Raw genomic sequence first — 22488 nt, 5'->3', positions numbered from 1 at the left:
TGAAGGCCTACCAGCTTTCTCCCACTAGATTTGAGCCCGCTAGAATTTATGCGTACTAGTACGTCAAAAACCCCTATGCGTAACACGTACTAGTACAACCAAAACCCTCAAAGGGTTAAAATCATGCATAATTACAGATAATACCACAGACCACTACCCTACTTTCCTCATAACAACTCATGGTAAATTACCCCAAGACACTACTAAAGTCACCTTCAGACTTCAAAATGAGGCAGCCATTAATAACTTCACAACAGCAGTAACAAACATTGACTGGCACACTGAGCTAGAAATCTATACAGATATTGACGAATGTATTAATAATTTTCTAAAAAAGACCTAATACCTCTATAACAAGCACTGCCCTAAAAAAACTAAACAGATGACAGCTAAGAGACTGAACAGTCCCTGGCTAACACCCAGCATTCTCAAATCCATAAATACAAAACACCGATATGAAAAACAGTACAGAATGAGTCACATAACCAGAGACCAAACAAAACGTCACTCGTCAATCCTAACCAGCCTGATAAGAAGGGGAAAAAAATTGTATTATGAGAACAGATTATCCAACTTATGAGGTGATATAAAAAAGACCTGGAAAACCCTATCAGAAATTCTAGGAACAAAAAAGATATCACGAAATAGCGAAATAAAATTAGCAAAATCAGATGAACCCCAACTCCCATCAACAGAAACAGCAAACAGACTCAATGATTTCTTCTCCACTAAAAGACAAAACCTTGCCAATAAAATCCCAAGCTCAGATACCCCACCAAATGACTACCTCACTGGCAACTACCCGAACACACTGTTCCTAGCTCCGACTAACCCATACGAAGTCTCCCTTATTATCAACACACTAAAAAACAAGGCAGGAGATTTAAATACCTTACCACCCTTTATATACAAAAAAGTGTCACAAGTGCTATCACCAATCATTGCAACACTCTTTAACAAATCCAATGAATCCTCCACCTTCCCTACAGTTCTCAAAATAGCAAGGGTCACCCCGATCCATAAAGGAGGAGACCAAACAAAGTTGAATAACTATAGGCCAATATCCAACTTACACCCTCTCTCAAAAAACTTCGAAAAATTAATTCATAAACGAATCTACTCCTACCTCATCTCCCAAAACATACTCAACCCCTGCCAGTTTGGATTCAGGCCTAATAAAAATACTAATGATGCTATTATACACATATTAGAACATATATACACTGCAATAGAGAAAAAAGAAGTCCCACTGGGGATCTTCATTGACTTGCGTAAAGCTTTTGATACAGTTGACCATGACTTGCTCCACATAAAATTGTCACACTATGGTATAAGTGGGCACTCCCTCAACTACCTCAAGTCATACCTCAGCAACAGAAGCCAATATGTGTATGCAAATGGGGCAAACTCTTCCACACAACCAAATACAGTTGGTGTCCCACAGGGAAGTGTCCTTGGCCCTCTTCTCTTTCTCCTATACATAAATGACCTACCAAATGCTTCGCAATTACTCAAACCCACACTAATTGCAGATGACACTACATACGTCTTCTCTAACCTGAGCCCAGTCACGCTAGCCAATACTGTCAATACCGAATTACAGAAAATATCTACCTGGATGAGGACTAACAAACTTACACTAAACATTGACAAAACCTACTTCATTCAGTTTGGTAACAGAGCTACAGATGTCCCTCTTAACATAATGATAAATGGATCACCTATCACAAAGCTAACAGAGGGAAAATTCTTAGGAATCCACCTTGATAATAGACTCAAATTTCATACACATATACAGTGGACCCCCGCGTAACGATCACCTCCGAATGCGACCAATTATGTAAGTGTATTTATGTAAGTGCGTTTGTATGTGTATGTTTGGGGGTCTGAAATGGACTAATCTACTTCACAATATTCCTTATGGGAACAAATTCGGTCAGTACTGGCACCTGAACATACTTCTGGAGTGAAAAAATATCATTAACCGGGGGTCCACTGTACAACAAATTTCTAAGAAAATTTCCAGGACCGCAGGCATACTATAGAAGATACGGTACTATGTTCCACAGTCAGCCCTCCTGGCCCTATATCACTCTCTTATTTACCCCTATCTCACCTATGGAATTTGTGCATGGGGCTCAACAACAATTAACCATCTCAGACCACTAATTACCCAACAAAAGGCTGCAGTCAGAATGATAACAAATTCCCACTACAGGCAGCACACTCCACCAATATTCAAAACACTAAACCTACTCACCATACAAAACATCCATACTTATTACTGCATCTATTACATACATAGAACACTTAACTCTGATATTAACACATGACCATAACACAAGGCACAGATCACTCTTTGATATTCCTCGTGTCCACCTCACGCTATGCAAAAACTCAATGCACATAAAAGGCCCTGTTACGTTGGTTGCCCCTTATTACTTTGATAGTAAGGTTCTCACTACATGTTCTAGTGTGGGGTAGCTTTTTACTTAATGGCCTTATCTGTCTAGGGGTAATACTTACATCATGGCTGATCATCTTGAGTGTCTGATATCCTCTCACCAGCCCTCTTCACAGGTTATGTAAACTACTACTATAAAAATATAACTGTATTCTCAATAGATATGTACAGAATATACAATTACAGCCTCACACTTTAAAAACAAAGATCTACACACTCCATAGCTGTTCTCCCACATGGTGTATCTTATTAACTTTTGTCCTTCTCTCTCTTGACTAACTCTGGGCTAACCAGTGTTTTGGCACACTTTAGTCACCCTGGGTATGGTGGCCACAACTTAAGTTATAAAAACTCACCCCTGGAGCACACATAATGCCCCAAAAGAAGATAGAAGGACCCAGAGGTCCTGCCATGTCAACAAACAGAGAGAGAGAGAGAGAGAGACAGAGAGACAGACAGACAGAGAGACAGACAGAGAGACAGACAGACAGAGAGACAGACAGACAGACAGAGAGACAGACAGAGAGACAGAGAGACAGACAGACAGAGAGACAGACAGACAGACAGACAGACAGACAGAGAGACAGACAGAGAGACAGACAGACAGAGAGACAGACAGACAGAGAGACAGACAGACAGACAGACAGAGAGACAGACAGTTAGTTAGTTAGTTAGTTGAACAAGTATTACATTCCAGAATTGTTTCTCTTTACTTAAGGCATAGGTTATAAGACATTCTGAAAGGGTGTTGCACAAATATTGCACATGGATTATTATCAAGGCTTTTTGATATTTCTTCGACCACTTATGGCCACAGCCACCTCAAAGCCACTAAATTTGGGGTCAAAATCACTTTCCTCTTAAAATTGGAGAGTTAATACTACATAAAATCAGTGAATCCCAAGTGTTTGCCGTGCTGCTTGCTCTAGCTGGCGCTCATTTGAACTGGTGCTCCCACAAGGTACTAAGTGGTCCCAGATTTTTTTAATACTGTGCACACTGAGTGTTAAGACCCATTCTATGCTGAAAAAGCATCTCAGGCCAGTCTTGCCAAACTTGAAGGCAGGAAAAATAAAACTTATACGTACGTTTGGGGCACTAGCGGTAAAAGCAGATATATATGTTTGAACCATTTGTGGGTTAATTCAATAGTATCTCTCGCCCTTTTTACCACAGGGTTGGCACTAGAAGCTTTCTTGGGGCTCATGGTGGCTGATTTAGCAGTTACAAGCACTGAAAACAATGGAATAATACAAAATGTATTGCATGTACGTGTGGAATCGTCCTCACTGGCAGCTTGTAAACAATGGCACATTGGCTGTACATGGAGTCATGGAGTGGCCGGGCCTGCTCAGGCCATGCAGACATGTTCGGGACAAAAGCCCTTAACCGAGTTACAATGGACCCTCGCATAATGTTGGCATCACATAACGTTAAATCCGCATAGCGATACATTTTATCGCTAAAATTTGGCCTCGCAAAGCGCTAAAAAACTCGCTCAACTCTATTCGTCCAAGACACGTTTATGTGCGGCCTGAGCCAGCCTCACATGTTCCGCCGGTGACATTTTTTACAAGCCAGCCTCCACGGTAACATCCAAGCATACAATCGGAACATTTCGTATTATTACAGCGTTTTTGGTGATTTCATCTGCAAAATAAGTGACCATGGGCCCCAAGAAAGCTTCTAGTGCCAACCCTACAGGAATAAGGGTGAGAATTACTATGGAGATGAAGAAAGAGATCATTGATAAGTATGAAAGTGGAGTACGTGTCTCCGAGCTGGCCAGGTTGTATAGTAAACCCCAATCAACCATTGCTACTATTGTGTCCAAGAAAACGGCAATCAAGGAAGCTGTTCTTGCCAAAGGTGCAACTGTGTTTTCGAAACAGAGATCGCAAGTGATAGAAGATGTTGAGAGACTCTTATTGGTGTGGATAAACGAAAAACAGATAGCAGGAGATAGCATCTCTCAAGCGATTATAAGTGAAAGGGCTAGGAAGTTGCATGAGGATTTAATTAGAAAATTGCCTGCAACTAGTGATGATGTGAGTGAATTTAAGGCCAGCAAAGGTTGGTTTGAGAGATTTAAGAAGCGTAGTGGCATACATAGTGTGATAAGGCATGGTGAGGCTGCCAGTTCGGACCACAAAGCAGCTGAAAAATATGTGCAGGAATTCAAGGAGTACATAGACAGTGAAGGACTGAAACCTGAACAAGTGCTTAATTGTGATGAAACAGGCCTGTTTTGGAAGAAAATGCCAAGCAGAACCTACATTACTGAGGAGGAAAAGGCACTCCCAGGACATAAGCCTATGAAAGACAGATTTACTCTGTTAATGTGTGCCAATGCTAGTGGTGATTGCAAAGTGAAGCCTTTATTAGTGTATCACTCTGAAACTCCCAGAGTGTTCAGGCAAAAGAATATCCTCAAGGCTAATTTGTGTGTGCTGTGGAGGGCAAACAGTAAGGCATGGGTCACCAGGGACTTTTTCTATGACTGGTTACACTAAGCATTTGCCCCCACTGTGAAAAATTACCTAATTGAAAATAAATTAGACGTTAAGTGCCTTCTGGTGTTAGACAATGCCCCTGGTCATCCTACAGACTTGGCAGAGCGACTTTGTGGGGACATGAGCTTCATTAAGGTCAAGTTGTTGCCTCCTAATACCACTCCTCTCCTGCAGCCCATGGACCAGCAGGTCATTTCAAACTTCAAAAAACTGTACACTGAAGCTCTGTTTGAAAGGTGCTTTGTAGTGACCTCAGAAGCTCAATTGACTCTTAGAGAGTTTTGGAGAGATCACTTTAATATCCTCAATTGTGTAAACCTTATAGGTAAGGCTTGGGAGGGAGTGACTAAGAGGACCTTGAACTCTGCTTGGAAGAAACTGTGGCCAGAATGTGTAGACAAAAGGGATTTTGAAGGATTTGAGGCTAACCCTGAGAGGCATATGCCAGTTGAGGAATCAATTGTGGCATTGGGGAAGTCCTTGGGGTTGGAGGTTAGTGGGGAGGATGTGGAAGAGTTAGTGGAGGAGGACAATGAAGAACTAACCACTGATGAGCTGCTAGATCAACTTCAACAGCAAGAGGCCACACCTAAGGAAACTGCTTCAGAGGAGGGGAGAATGAAATTGAAGAAGTTGCCTACTTCAAAGATTAAGGAAATCTGTGCAAAGTGGCTTGAAGTGCAAACCTTTATGGATGAAAATCACCCTCACACAGCTGTTGGAAGCCGTGTTGGCAACCTGTACACTGACAGTCTTGTGAACCACTTTAGGAAAGTCATAAAGGAACGAGAGGTACAGACCTCTATGGACAGATATGTTGTGCGACAGAAGTCCAGTGACTCTGAAGCTGGTCCTAGTGGCATTAAAAGAAGAAGGGAAGTAACCCCGGAAAAGGACTTGACACCTCAAGTCCTAATGGAAGGGGATTCCCCTTCTAAACACTAAGACCATCAACACTCTCCCCTCCTCCCATCCCATCAATCATCACCAGATCTTCAATAAAGGTAAGCGTCATGTAACTGTGCATGTCTTCTTCAGTTTGTGTGTATTAAAATTAATATTTCATGTGGTAAAAATTTTTTTTTGTTCATACTTTGGGGTGTCAGGAATGGATTAATTTGATTTCCATTATTTCTTATGGGGTAAATTCATTCGCCCAACGATAATTTCGCCTAACGTTGAGCTCTCAGGAACGGATTAATAGCGTTATGCGAGGGTCCACTGTATTTGGCATTAGCCGAGCCAATATTTTTTATGCCAAAGCCAGCCATTACCTGATTTTGGCGCTAACTGATGACGCCTTTACCCGAGGGTCCACTGTAAGTAAATAAGTAAGTTTATTCAGGTATACACAAATACAGTTACATAGATTATCATACATAGTAGTGCATGTATAGAGAACCTAGGATAACCCCAAAAAAAGTCAGACAAAGTGACTTATTTCCAGTACGTGGCTTGGGCTTGCCATACCTGGAGTTTACCTGGAGAGAGTTCCGGGAGTGAACGCCCCCACGGCCCGGTCTGTGACCAGGCCTCCTGGTGTATCAGAGCCTGATCAACCAGGCTGTTACTGCTGGCTGCACGCAATCCAACGTACGAGCCACAGCCCGGCTGGTCAGGTACCGACTTTAGGTGATTGTCCAGTGCCAGCTTGAAGACTGCCAGGGGTCTATTGGTAATCCCCCTTATGTATGCTGGGAGGCATTTGAACAGTCTCGGGCCCCTGACACTTATTGTATTGTTTCTTAACGTGCTAGTGACACCCCTGCTTTTCATTGGGGGATGTTGCATCGTCTGCCAGGTCTTTTGCTTTCGTTGTGAGTGATTTTCGTGTGCAAGTTCGGTACTAGTCCCTCTAGGATTTTCTAGGTGTATATAATCATGTGTCTCTCCTACCTGCGTTTCAGGGAATACAGGTTCAGGAACTTTAAGCGCTCCCAGTAATTGAGGTGTTTTATCTTCCATTATGCGCGTTGTGAAGGTTCTCTCTACATTTTCTAGGTCAGCAATTTCACCTGCCTTGAAAGGTGCTGTTAGTGTGTAGCAATATTCCAGCCTAGATAGAACAAGCGACCTGAAGAGTGTCGTCATGGTAAATATTTTTTTTTCTCAGTTGTTTGTTGGGCTGTCTTATTGAAACTTGGGCAGTGTGTGATGGAAAGATGCTTCTTAATGTACACCAAAAATGAAAAAAGAACTGGACAGTAAATTAGGGAGTTCACTTCTCAGCTATTATCCACCTCTTTGCGGTATATTTTCGTATGGTTTTTATGGTTGTATTCTTGTTTTTTTGGTCTCATTTGATAGAATGGAAGATACATTACAGAAATAGATATAATTTTGATTGGTTTCACAATGTAAAGGACCTTGAAGTTAATCTCAAAATTGCAGAAATGTTCGATTTTTGCCGATTCTCAATGAACTTTGTGTAAGTCAAGTTGGTTAATTTTATTAAGTGTATTCTAACCTAACCACTCTGTAATCTGGCAAACTCAGTAATCTGGCACACTACAGGTCCCAATGATGCCGAATTTGTAATGGAGGACCTGTATTATTTTTACTTTTATTCTATTTTTTCTAATATTTTTTTTGTAGTAACTATTGTGACCTGTGAGACCAATACAGTGGACCCCCGCATACCGTTGGCATCACATAACGTTAAATCCGCATACCGCTACATTTTATCGCCAAGATTTTGCCTCGCATACCGCTAAAAAACCCGCTCAACGCTGTTCGTCTGAGACGCGTCTAATGTGCGCCCTTAGCCAGCCTCACATGTTCCACCGGTGGCATTGTTTACCAGCCAGCCTCCGCGGTAACATCCAAGCATACAATCGGAACATTTCGTATTATTACAGTGTTTCTGGTGATTTTATCTGCAAAATAAGTGACCATGGGCCCCAAGAAAGCTTCTAGTGCCAACCCTACAGCAATAAGGGTGAGAATTACTATAGAGATGAAGAAAGAGATCATTGATAAGTATGAAAGTGGAGTGCGTGTCTCCGAGCTGGCCAGGTTGTATAGTAAACCCCAATCAACCATCGCTAATATTGTGGGCAACAAAAAGGCAATCAAGGAAGCTGTTCTTGCCAAAGGTTTAACTGTGTTTTCGAAACAGAGATCGCAAGTGATGGAAGATGTTGAGAGACTCTTATTGGTGTGGATAAATGAGAAACAGATAGCAGGAGATAGCATCTCTCAAGTGATCATAAGTGAAAAGGCTAGGAAGTTGCATCAGGATTTAATTAAAAAAATGCCTGCAACTAGTGATGATGTGAGTGAATTTAATGCCAGCAAAGGTTGGTTTGAGAGATTTAAGAGGCGTAGTGGCATACATAGTGTGATAAGGCATGGTGAGGCTGCCAGTTCGGACCACAAAGCAGCTGAAAAATATGTGCAGGAATTCAAGGAGTACATAGAAACTGAAGGACTGAAACCTGAACAAGTGTTTAATTGTGATGAAACAGGCCTGTTTTGGAAGAAAATGCCAAGCAGGACCTACATTACTGAGGAGGAAAAGGCACTCCCAGGACATAAGCCTATGAAAGACAGGCTTACTCTGTTGATGTGTTCCAATGCTACTGGTGATTGCAAAGTGAAGCCTTTATTAGTGTATCACTCTGAAACTCCCAGACCGTTCAGGCAAAAGAATGTCCTCAAGGAAAATTTGTGTGTGCTGTGGAGGGCAAACAGTAAGGCATGGGTCACTAGGGACTTTTTCTATGACTGGTTACACCATGCATTTGCCCCCAATGTGAAAGATTACCTAACTGAAAAGAAATTAGAACTTAAGTGCCTCCTGGTGTTAGACAATGCCCCTGGTCATCCTACAGACGTGGCAGAGCGACTTTATGGGGACATGAAATTCATTAAGGTGAAGTTTTTGCCTCCTAATACCACTCCTCTCCTGCAGCCCATGGACCAGCAGGTTATTGCAAACTTCAAAAAACTGTACACAAAAGCTCTGTTTGAAAGGTGCTTTGTAGTGATCTCAGAAACTCAACTGACTCTAAGAGAGTTTTGGAGAGATCACTTTAATATCCTCAATTGTGTAAACCTTATAGGTAAGGCTTGGGAGGGAGTGACTAAGAGGACCTTGAACTCTGCTTGGAAGAAACTGTGGCCAGAATGTGTAGACCAAAGGGATTTTGAAGGGTTTCAGGATAACCCTGAGAACCCTATGTCAGTTGAGGAATCCATTATGGCATTGGGAAAGTCCTTGGGGTTGGAGGTTAGTGGGGATGATGTGGAAGAGTTGGTGGAGGAGGACAATGAAGAACTAACCACTGATGAGCTGATAGATCAACTTCAACAGCAAGAGGCCAGACCTGAGGAAACTGGTTCGAAGGAGGGGAGAGAGAAATTGAAGAAATTGCCTACTACAAAGATTAAGGAAATCTGTGCAAAGTGGCTTGAAGTGCAAACCTTCATGGATGAAAATCACCCTCACACAGCTATTGCAAGCCGTGCTGGTGACTATTACACTGACAATGTTGTGAAACACTTTAGGGAAGTCATAAAGGAACGAGAGGTGCAGGCCACTATGGACAGATATGTTGTGCGACAGAACTCCAGTGACTCTGAAGCTGGTCCTAGTGGCATTAAAAGAAAAAGGGAAGTAACCCCAGAAAAGGACTTGATACCTCAAGTCTTAATGGAAGGGGATTCCCCTTCTAAACACTAACACACTCTCCTCCTCCCATCCCATCAATCATCACCAGATCTTCAATAAAAGTAAGTGTCATGTAATTGTGCATGCCTTTTTCAGTTTGTGTGTATTAAAATTAATATTTCATGTGGTAAAAATGTTTTTTTTTCATACTTTGGGGTGTCTTGCACGGATTAATTTGATTTCCATTATTTCTTATTGGGAAAATTTATTCGCATAACGATAATTTCGCATAACAATGAGCTCTCTTGCACGGATTAATATCGCTATGCGGGGGTCCACTGTATAATGCATAATGTATATATATCCACTCGTATGCAGCACAATAACCACACAAACATTGTTATCATTGTAATGTTTACATAACTTGTTTACACAAACCCACACTACTTTCCACACTCATACCATCTTCCCCACCACCCACACTGCCTTCACCAACACCCACACTGCCTTCCCCAACACCCACACTGCCTTCCCCAACACCCACACCATCTTCCCCAGCACCCATGCTGGAAATAAGTCACTTTGACTTTTTTGGGTTATCCTAGGCTCTCTACACATGCTGCTGTGTATGATAATCTATGTAGCTGTATTCATGTATACATGAATAAACTTACACACAGTCTTCCCAACTACCCATGCTGTCTTCCCTATCCACACCATCATTCCCACCATCCACACTGCCTTCCCCACCCACACCATCATCCTTACCATCCATGCTGCCTTCCCCACCCACACCATCATCCTTACCATCCATGCTGCCTTCCCCATCACTCATGCTGCCTTCCCAACACTCACACTGCCTTCCCCACACCCATGCTGCCTTCCCCACACTCACACTGCCATCCCCACACCCATGCTGCCTTACCCACACCCGCACTATCTTCTCCACACTCACACTGTCTTTCCCACCTCCCATTTTGGAAATAAGTCTGACTTTTTTTTTGTTATCCTAGGTTCTCTACAAATTCTGCTATGTATGATGATCTATGTAACTGTATTCGTGTATACCTGAATAAACTTACTCATTTACACAGCATCTTCCCCACTATCCAAGCTGCCTTCCTCACCACTCAAGCCTCCTTCCCCAACACCCACACTGTCTTCCCTTTTCACTATTTGTATCTGGTATCCTGGACATTGCTTTCGGTCACAAACTCCTCAAAATCATGAAATACATCTTCGCTGATACTTCCATCTGTGTTAGATCTAACACTTGAGAAGAGAAGAGTCCCAGATTCACTGGGGAGAGAGATAATTTCTACCACAAGGCATCGTAAACAAGGACTACTGAAATGGTGTTCCTACAATGCAATGCGGGTGCCCTGATTTTTTTTTTCATGCTGCGCACACTGACCACACACCCATTCTTTCACATATAGGCCTACCACCTTTCTCCCACTAGATTTGAAACCACTAGAATTTTGGCATAGTATTATGGGACCAACACTGGCTCTCAAGCCGTAATATTACTGGACCAACAAAGAAAGGGTTAACATCATCAAAAGTTTCCTCTGAAAGTATGGGTTAATAGTGAGTTGCTCCAGCCATGGTATCAAGACTTTTATTCTTCATTCCTGTATAATTTCCAGTTAGAAGATTCCTCAATCTTACCATATATAATGTTACCCTGGGCATATTATTGTGCATGCAGTATTGTTATCTACACTGACTTATTATGAATTTTGTACCAGACAAGTTAGTCAAATCTTCAGTTCTCAACAGAATTCACACTAAAGCCCTGAGATATTAATACAGTACTTATGTGCAGCTGTGTATTTTAACATTCTCAGGTACCTTTGGTGTACTGAAAAACTTGCTGGGCTTCCAAGGAAGGTTGCGACGTCCCCTCGCTGAAGAAGAAGGAGGAGACTCATCAGATGCTTCCACTCCCTGGCATCGCAGGCTAAAGTTCACTGGTTCCATTAACTTCTTCCTCTCAGTTTGGTTTATTTTAGGTTAGTTCATTTATATTTATTTTAACCCTTTCATTGTTGAGCCCTCTGATCCTTAACTCGCTCTCATTTCATATGAAATGACAGAGAATCTTTTCCCAACGGTAATGACCCCCAAAATATAAAATTTAATGGAAAACTTACGAAATTACACTTGTGAAGTTAGTGCTCACATCGATATTTACACATCGGTGATTTTGACCAATTTGAGCCCTATTTTCAGCCAATTCCATTGCTCCAGTCGACTAAAATCATAGCTATTTCACTAGAACTCCATTTGTTCTATCGACTGAGTACAAGAAACCGCCCATTAATCAATTTCAACTATCCAATAAAGTGGTCAGAAATTGGCAATTTGGCCAATTTCACACAAATTTCAAAAGATGCCAGTTTCAAAATAGGGTGCAGAATAAACAAGGCAGACATTCCTGGCACTAAAATTACATTTTGTCTGTTCATTAGTCACATCTCCAGGCCCCTCTTATATAACTCTTGCTTTCCATTTTGAAATTTTATTCTCACAAAAAATAGAAGATTTACTGTTATGCAGACTACTGCATTATTATAATTGTATAAATAATGTCAACTCATTTGTGACTTTGTATTAAACTAGCCAGTTGGACACGTACCGTATTGTACATTGATGTCATTTGCTTACTCTTGAACATCGGCAAAAATCGAGCATTTCCGCTATTTTGAGCTCAATTTGAAGGTACTTTTCATAATGAAACCAGTCAAAATCATCTCCATTTCTGCAATATATCATCCATTCTATCAAATCAGACCAAGAAAACGAGAATACATCCATAAATACCATAGGAAAATACACCAAAAATTCACTGTTTTAATCCAAAAACACAGTCTGAGTTGTTTTTTCTCATTACGCACTGTATGCTGCAGTATTTTTTTTATACTGTGCACACTGACCATGCAGACCCATCCTTTCATCTGTAGGCCTACCAGCTTGCTTCCACCAGATTTGAAGGCGCTAGAATTTTGGCTAGTAGTACAGGTCCAACACTGGCTCTCAAGTCATAGTACTATGGGACCAACACTGAGAGGGCTAAAATCATTGTAGGTTTTATATAGCTATTATTCTCATAATACACACCATACAGTCAAATCTCAGCATAGTGGAATCCCAGTTTTCGTCTTTAACCCTTTCAGGGTCGACAGGCCCACTAACAAACTTGTTCTCAGGGTTAAAAAAAAAAATCTTTTGAAATGATAGAGCATATTTTTGTGAGTATTATAGGCCAAAAAAAAAAATTTTGTGATCAATACTTACCGAGATATGGAAGCGTGAAGTTGACAGAAAGTGAGCCGCTTACAGCAACATCGCCGACTGCCAGTCACGCAATAATAGTTTTTTTTTATACGTTTTTCTTTTATTTTTTAACATTTTATTTTTTCAAGTAACTTTTATGGCCTGTGAGACCAATATAAGCCATATTTTGGATATATAAACTCATTGTATACTACACAATAACTGCACAAAAATTGACAGGTGAACATTTTCACCTATTTTAGTCACATACTATTGTCTAGAAATATATACAGTGGACCCCCAACATTCGATGGCATCGACATTTGATAAATTCGACATTCGATGCATTTTAACGCAAAAATTTTGCCTCAACATTCGATGGAGAACCCGACATTCGATACGATTCGTACGAGACATGTCCACGTGTGGCCTGAACTGCACCATGTGTGCCAGTGTTTAAAAGCCAGCCAGTGTGCGCGCATCTAAGGATACATTCGGTACATTCCATATTATCTATATTATCACTGTTTTTGGTGCTTGTTTCTGCAAAATAAGTAACCATGGGCCCCAAGAAAGCTTCTAGTGCCAACCCTTCGAGAAAAAAGGTGCTAATGACTATTGAAATGAAGAAAGAGATAATTGCAAAGTATGAAAGTGGAGTGCGTGTGTCGGAGTGCATGATGATTTGGTAAAGAAATTGCCTGCAACTAGTGGTGATGTGAGTGAATTTAAGGCCAGCAAAGGTTGGTTTGAAAGATTTAAGAATCGTAGTGGCATACACTGTGGTAAGGCATGGTGAGGCTGCCAGTTCAAGTCCTAATGGAAGGGGATTCCCCTTCTATACACTAACACCGTCCACACACTCCCCTCCTCCCAAATCAAAGTACCTACAAAAACCTCTCACATTGATAAACATCTACAGAGTTCCACAGTCAAACATTAGCCAATTTAGTCAAAATCTAGGAAGTATGATAACTGATGCACGCATGAACAAAGATCACTTACTACTCTCAGGTGACTTCAATATAAATCTCCTGCAAGACCAGGACCCACACGTTACTGAATTCACAAACACAATGAGTAACTGTATGTTACTACCAACAGTAACAAAACCTACAAGAGTTACAGAGACTAGTGTTTCTCTACTTGACCACATCTGGACCAACACCATATCCCCTTTAAAATCAGGCATAATTACAGATAATACCACAGACCACTACCCTACTTTCCTCATAACAACTCTTGGTAAACTACCCCAAGACACTACTAAAGTCACCTTCAGACTTCACAATGAGGCAGCCATTAATAACTTCACAACAGCAATAGCAAACATTGATTGGCACACTGAGCTAGAAACCTATACAGATATTGACGAATGTATTAATAATTTTCTAAAAAAACCCAATACCTCTATAACAAGCACTGCCCTAAAAAAACTAAACAGATGACAGCAAAGAGACTGAACAGTCCCTGGCTAACACCCAGCATTCTCAAATCCATAAATACAAAACACCAATATGAAAAACAGTACAGAATGGGTCACATAACCAGAGACCAAACAAAACGTTACTCGTCAATCCTAACCAGCCTGATAAGAAGGGCAAAAAAATTGTATTATGAGAACAGATTATCCAACTTACGAGGTGATATAAAAAAGACCTGGAAAACCCTATCAGAAATTCTGGGAACAAAAAAGATATCACGAAATAGCGAAATAAAATTAGCAAAAACAGATGAACCCCAACTCCCACCAACAGAAACAGCAAACAGACTCAATGATTTCTTCTCCACTATAGGACAAAACCTTGCCAATAAAATCCCAAGCTCAGATACCCCACCAAATGACTACCTCACCGGCAACTACCCGAACACACTGTTCCTAGCTCCGACTAACCCATACGAAGTCTCCCTTATTATCAACGCACTAAAAAACAAGGCAGGAGATTTAAATACCTTACCACCCCTTATATACAAAAAAGTGTCACAAGTGCTATCACCAATCATTGCAACACTCTTTAACAAATCCATTGAATCCTCCACCTTCCCTACAGTACTCAAAATAGCAAGGGTCACCCCGATCCACAAAGGAGGAGACCAAACAGAGTTGAATAACTATAGGCCAATATCCAACTTACACCCTCTCTCAAAAATCTTCGAAAAATTAATTCATAAACGAATCTACTCCTACCTTATCTCCCAAAACATACTCAACCCCTGCCAATTTGGATTCAGGCCTAATAAAAATACTAATGATGCTATTATACACATGCTAGAACATATATACACTGCAATAGAGAAAAAAGAAGTCCCACTGGGGATCTTCATTGACTTACGTAAAGCTTTTGATACAGTTGACCATGACTTGCTCCACGTAAAATTGTCACACTATGGTATAAGAGGGCACTCCCTCAACTACCTCAAGTCATACCTCAGCAACAGAAGCCAATATGTGTACGCAAATGGGGCAAACTCTTCTGCACAACCAATTACAGTTGGTGTCCCACAGGGAAGTGTCCTTGGCCCTCTTCTCTTTCTCCTATACATAAATGACCTTCCAAATGCTTCGCAATTACTCAAACCCACACTATTTGCAGATGACACTACATACGTCTTCTCTCACCCGAGCCCAGTCACGCTAGCCAATACTGTAAATACCGAATTACAGAAAATATCTACCTGGATGAGGACTAACAAACTTACACTAAACATTGACAAAACCTACTTCATTCAGTTTGGTAACAGAGCTACAGATGTCCCTCTTAACATAATGATAAATGGATCACCTATCACAAAACTAACAGAGGGAAAATTCTTAGGAATCCACCTTGATAATAGACTCAAATTTCATACACATATACATCAAATTTCTAAGAAAATTTCCAAGACTGTAGGCATACTATCGAAGATACGGTACTATGTTCCACAGTCAGCCCTCCTGGCCCTATATCACTCTCTTATTTACCCCTATCTCACCTATGGAATTTGTGCATGGGGCTCAACAACAATTAACCATCTCAGACCACTAATTACCCAACAAAAGGCTGCAGTTAGAATGATAACAAATTCTCACTACAGGCAGCACACTCCACCAATATTCAATACACTAAACCTACTCACCATACAAAACATCCATACTTATTACTGCACCTATTACATACATAGAACACTTAACTCTGATATTAACCCTCCCCTCAAACATCTCCTTGCCAACCTCAACAGAACACATGACCATAAAACAAGGCACAGATCACTCTTTGATGTTCCTCGTGTCCATCTCACACTATGCAAAAACTCAATGCACATAAAAGGCCCTAAAATCTGGAATTCATTACCTGTAAATATAAAAGAAACACAACCTGTTTATAAATTCAAGTCTCTTCTCAAAGATTACTTACTCACCCAAAACCAAATAAATACTGAATAACTGAACATTATAAATTGTATATCTTAAATGTTTCTCACAATTATATCACATAAATGTTAAACCTAAAACCCAATCTAACTTTATTATTTTTTAAATACACTACCTAACAGAATCACTACCTAACTGAATGCAACCATATGACCTGTCTTTGTAATACTCACTTGTGCTTTATAGTTATCTGTTTACATTAATGTTTTATCACTGATTTCATCATTGCTTAGTAGCAGCGCTGTATAGTCCTTGTGGCTTAGCGCTTCTTTTTGATTATAATAATAATAATAATAATCATTGCTTAGTTAATCTTAAGTTAATTTTAAGCCAGCCCGTAATGCTATGCATAGTATAAGTGGCTTTGGCATACTGCTCTTATCTGTATTTTTTTTGTACCTCTGTATGTGTGCACAAATTGGAAATAAATAAATAAATAAATAAATAAATAAATAAATAAATAAATCTTTATTAATGGTAAGTGTCAATTATTCTATTGTTATTGATCTATTGTTATTGTTGTTATTGTAATTATTCTATTGCATTAAACTTGATATTTCATGTGGTAAATTTTTTTTTTCATATTTTTGGGTGTCTTGCACGGATTGATTTGATTTCCATTATTTCTTATGGGGAAAATTAATTTGACTTTCGATATTTTCGACATTCGATTTCTCTCAGGAATGGATTAGTATTGAATGTCAAGGGTCCACTGTACATAGTATTTATAGGCATCAGCAATGTTTTGGTGGGGAAGGAAGTGTGGGTTTGTGTGAACAACATGGCTGGCAGGTGGCTGGCAGGTGGCTGGCTGGCTGGCAGGCAACTGGCTGGCTGGCTGGCAGGTGGCTGGCTGGCTGGCTAGCAGGTGGCTGGCTGGCTGGCCAGCTGGCTGGCTGACTAGCCAGCCAGCCACCTGACCAACCAGCCAGCTACCTGACCAGCCAGCCAGCCAGCCACTTGACCAGCCAGCCAGCCACCTGACCAGCCAGCCAGCCACCTGACCACCCGGCCAGCCAGCAACCCACCTGACCAGCCACCTGACCAGGCACCTGACCAGCCAGCCAGCCAGCCAGCCAGCCAGCCAGCCAGCCACCTGACCAGCCAGCCAGCCACCTGACCACCCAGCCAGCCAGCCAGCCACCTGACCAGCCAGCCAGCCAGCCAGCCAGCCAGCCAGCCAGCCAGCCAGCCACCTGACCAGCCAGCCAGCCAGCCAGCCACCTGACCAGCCAGCCAGCCAGCCACCTGACCAGCCAGCCAGCCAGCCACCTGACCAGCCAGCCAGCCAGCCACCTGACCAGCCAGCCAGCCAGCCACCTGACCAGCCAGCCAGCCACCTGACCAGCCAGCCAGCCAGCCACCTGACCAGCCAGCCAGCCAGCCACCTGACCAGCCAGCCAGCCACCTGACCAGCCAGCCAGCCACCTGACCAGCCAGCCAGCCAGCCACCTGACCAGCCAGCCAGCCAGCCAGCCACCTGACCAGCCAGCCAGCCAGCCAGCCAGCCAGCCAGCCAGCCAGCCAGCCAGCCACCTGACCAGCCAGCCAGCCACCTGACCAGCCAGCCAGCCAGCCAGCCAGCCAGCCAGCCAGCCAGCCAGCCAGCCAGCCAGCCACCTGACCAGTCAGCCAGCCACCTGACCAGAGAGCCAGCCACCTCACCAGCAAGCCAGCCACCTCACCAGTCAACCAGCCACCTCACCAGCCAGCCAGCCACCTGGCCAGCCAGCCACCTGACCAGCCAGCCAGCCACTTGACCAGCCAGCCAGCCACCTGAATAGTCAGCCAGCCACCTGACCAGCCAGCCAGCCAGCAACCTGACCAGCCAGCCACCTGACCAACCAGCCAGCCACCTGACCAGCCAGTCAGCCACCTGACCAACCAGCCAGCCACCTGACCACCCGGCCAGCCAGTCACCTGACCAGCCACCTGACCAGCCAGCCAGCCACCTGACCACCTAGCCAGCCAGCCTCCTGACCACCCAGCCAGCCAGCCAGCCTCCTGACCACCCAGCCAGCCAGCCACCTGACCACCCAGCCAGCCAGCCACCTGACCACCCAGCCAGCCAGCCAGCCAGCCACCTGACCAGCCAGCCAGCCAGCCAGCCAGCCACCTGACCAGCCAGCCAGCCAGCCAGCCAGCCAGCCAGCCACCTGACCAGCCAGCCAGCCAGCCAGCCAGCCACCTGACCAGCCAGCCAGCCAGCCACCTGACCAGCCAGCCAGCCAGCCAGCCAGCCACCTGACCAGCCAGCCAGCCAGCCACCTGACCAGCCAGCCAGCCACCTGACCAGAAAGCCAGCCACCTGACCAGCCCGCCAGCCAACCACCTGACCAGCCAGCCAGCCAGCCACCTGACCAGCCAGCCACCTGACCAGCCAGCCAGCCAGCCAGCCACCTGACCAGCCAGCCAGCCACCTGACCAGAGGGCCAGCCACCTCACCAGCCAGCCAGCCACCTGACCAGTCAACCAGCCACCTGACCAGCCAGCCAGCCACCTGGCCAGCCAGCCAGCCAGCCATCCACTTGACCAGCCAGCCAGCCACCTGATCAGCCAGCCAGCCAGCCACTTGACCAGCCAGCCAGCCACCTGATCAGCCAGCCAGCCAGCCACTTGACCAGCCAGCCAGCCACCTGATCAGCCAGCCAGCCACCTGACAAGCCAGCCAGCCACCTGAATAGTCAGCCAGCCAGCCAACTGACCAGCCAGCCAACCACCTGACCAGCCAGCCAGCCACCTGACCAGCCAGCCAGCCACCTGTCCAGCCGGCCAGCCACATGACCAGCCAGCCAGCCACCTGACCAGCCAGCCAGTCACCTGACCAGTCAGCCAGCCTCCTGACCAGTCAGCCAGCCTCCTGACCAGCCAGTCAGCCACCTGACCAGCCAGCCAGCCACCTGACCAGCCAGCCAGCCACCTGACCAGCCAGCCAGCCACCTGACTAGCCAGTCAGCCAGCCAGCAACCAGAACAGCCAGCCAGCCACCTGACCAGCCAGCCACCTGACCAGCCAGCCAGCCACCTGACCAGCCAGCCAGCCAGCCAGCCACCTGACCAGCCAGCCAGCCACCTGACCAGCCAGCCAGCCAGCCACCTGACCAGCCAGCCACCTGACCAGCCAGCCAGCCACCTGACCAGCCAGCCAGCCAGCCAGCCACCTGACCAGCCAGCCAGCCACCTGACCAGCCAGCCAGCCAGCCACCTGACCAGCCAGCCAGCCTCCTGGCCAGCCAGCCAGCCAGCCAGCCAGCCAGCCACCTGATCAGCCAGCCACCCAGCCACCTGACCAGCTAGCCAGTCAGCCACCTGACCAGCCAGCCAGACAGCTACCTGACCAGCCAGCCAGCCAGCCAGCCACCTGACCAGCCAGCCAGCCAGCCATCCTCCTGACCAGCCAGCCAGCCAGTCGGCCGCCTGACTAGCCAGCCACCCAGCCAGCCGGCCACCTGACTAGCCAGCCACCCAGCCACCCAGCCACCCAGCCACCCAGCCAGCCGGCCACCTGACCAGCCAGCGAGCCAGCCACCTGACCAGCCAGCCACCTGACCAGCCAGCCAGTCACCTGACCAGTCAGCCAGCCTCCTGACCAGTCAGCCAGCCTCCTGACCAGCCAGCCAGCCACCTGGCCAGCCAGCCAGCCACCTGACCAGCCAGCCAGCCACCTGACCAGCCAGCCAGCCACCTGACTTGCCAGTCAGCCAGCCAGCCACTTGACCAGCCAGTAACCAGACCAGCCAGCCAGCCACCTGACCAGCCAGCCACCTGACCAGCCAGCCACCTGACCAGCCAGCCAGCCAGCCACCTGACCAGCCAGCCAGCCAGCCACCTGACCAGCCAGCCAGCCAGCCACCTGACCAGCCAGCCAGCCAGCCACCTGACCAGCCAGCCAGCCAGCCACCTGACCAGCCAGCCAGCCAGCCAGCCTCCTGGCCAGCCAGCCAGCCAGCCAGCCAGCCAGCCTCCTGGCCAGCCAGCCAGCCAGCCACCTGACCAGCTAGCCAGCCAGCCAGCCAGCCACATGACCAGCCAGCCAGCCAGCTACCTGACCAGCCAGCCAGCCACCTGACCAGCCAGCCAGCCACCTGACCAGCCAGCCACCTGACCAGCCAGCCACCTGACCAGTCAGCCAGCCACCTGACTAGCCATTCAGCCACCTGACTAGCCAGCCAGCCACCTGTCCAGCCAGCCACCTGGCTAGCCAGCCAGCCAACCACCTGACCAGCCAGCCACATGACCAGCCAACCAGCCACATGACCAGCCAGCCAGCCAACTGACCAGCCAGCCAGCCAGTCACCTGACCAGTCAGCCAGCCTCCTGACCAGCCAGCCAGCCACCTGACCAGCCAGCCAGCCACCTGACCAGCCAGCCAGCCACCTGACCAGCCAGCCAGCCACCTGACCAGCCAGCCAGCCACCTAACTAGCCAGTCAGCCAGCCAGCCACTTGACCAGCCAGCCAGCCACCTGACCAGCCAGCCAGCCACCTGACAAGCCAGCCAGCCACCTGACCAGTCAGCCAGCCACATGACCAGCCAGCCACCTGACCAGCCAGCCACCTGACCAGCCAGCCAGCCACCTGACCAGCCAGCCAGCCACCTGACCAGCCAGCCAGCCACCTGACCAGCCAGCCAGCCACCTGTCCAGCCAGCCAGCCACCTGACCAGTCAGCCAGCCTCCTGACCAGCCAGCCAGCCACCTGACCAGCCAGCCAGCCACCTGACCAGCCAGCCAGCCACCTGACAAGCCAGGCAGCCACCTGACCAGCCAGCCACTTGACCAGCCAGCCAGCCACCTGACCAGCCTGCCAGCCACCTGACCAGCAAGCCAGCCACCTGACCAGTCAGCCAGCCACCTGACCAGTCAGCCAGCCACCTGACCAGCCAGCCAGCCACCTGACCAGCCAGCCAGCCACCTGACCAGTCAGCCAGTCACTTGACCAGCCAGCCAGCCACCTGACCAGCCAGCCAACCACCTGACCAGTCAGCCAACCACCTGACCAGTCAGCCAGCCACCTGATCAGCCAGGGTTTCTGGAATGGATTAATTGTATTTCCTCTGTTCATTAGTCACATCTCCAGGCCCCTCTTATATTACTCTTGCTTTCTCTTTTTATTTTTTATTGGTAAAAATCGAACATTTCCATTATTTTGAGCTAAATTTCAAGGTCGTTTTCATCATGAAACTAATCAAAATTATCTCTATTTCACTAATATGTTTTCCATTCTATCAAATGAGACCAAGAAAACGAGAATACAACCATAAATACTATTCAAAAATACACCTCAAAATCAGCATTTTAATCCAAAAACACTGTCAGAGTTTTTTTTTCTTTCATTATGCACTGCGTACTGCAGATTTTTTTTATACAGTCCACACAGACCCATTCTCTCACATGTGGGCCTACTAGCTTTTGCCTGCTTGATTTGAAGCTGCTAGAATTATTGAGTATATATACGTCCAAAACACTGGCTTGTAAGATGTATATATATGGCCGAAAGAGTCAAAGGGTTAACATACACCAAAAATGAAAGAAATTGGGCCATAAATAATGTAGTTTACTTCTCAGCACTTAGGCACCCCTTAGTGGTATTTTCGTATGGTTTTTATGGTTGTATTCTCTTTTTTTTTTGGTCTCATTTGATAGAATGGAAGATATATTACAGAAATAGATATGATTTTGATTGGTTTCATGAAGAAAAGTACCTTGAAATTGAGCTCAAAATAGCGGAAATGTTTGATCTTTGGCGATGTTCAAGAGTAAACAAATGACACACTGTCGATTCAAATACTATGCAGTCATGAATGGGTTGACATTATTTATACAATTTTTACAATAATGCAGTAGTCTGCATAACAGTAAATCTTCTACTTTTTGTGATTACCACAACAATGCGAGGGCAGTTGTGGCCGCCTCCACCTGTTACATAATGACATAATTTATTCATTCTAGAGTATATATCAGGTTTCTATGTTATTTATATTGTTTATTATGTCATATTAGATGAATTTTGATAGATAAATAAGCCATAGAGTTGATATTAACGAAATTATTCAAGGAGTATCTTGTCGGGATATAGTCGAGAAACATCAGTGCGAACTGCCACTTTGCAAGCTGCTACCAGCAAGAACCATTGGCATGGGCACGAGGGTCATCTCCCAGACTTACAAATGGCTCATACACTGAAGTTCACAAGAATACTCCGTAACAT

General features: G+C 45.4%; 1 protein-coding gene across 1 annotated transcript in view; it reads left to right on the top strand.

The window, feature by feature from the left end:
* Nucleotides 1–22488, top strand: part of LOC128703603 (uncharacterized) — a 311066-nt gene that overhangs the window by 254185 nt on the left and 34393 nt on the right. The window contains exon 6 of the mRNA XM_070086894.1: nt 11440–11604. Within this exon, the coding sequence (XP_069942995.1) occupies nt 11440–11604 (165 nt within the window). The remainder of the gene's footprint in view (nt 1–11439; nt 11605–22488) is intronic.

Source organism: Cherax quadricarinatus, chromosome 20 (assembly GCF_038502225.1).
Source record: "Cherax quadricarinatus isolate ZL_2023a chromosome 20, ASM3850222v1, whole genome shotgun sequence".
Taxonomy (NCBI): Eukaryota; Metazoa; Arthropoda; class Malacostraca; order Decapoda; family Parastacidae; genus Cherax; species Cherax quadricarinatus.
The sequence above is the reverse complement of the archived record's forward strand: the minus strand, read 5'-3'. Positions and strand labels throughout refer to the sequence as shown.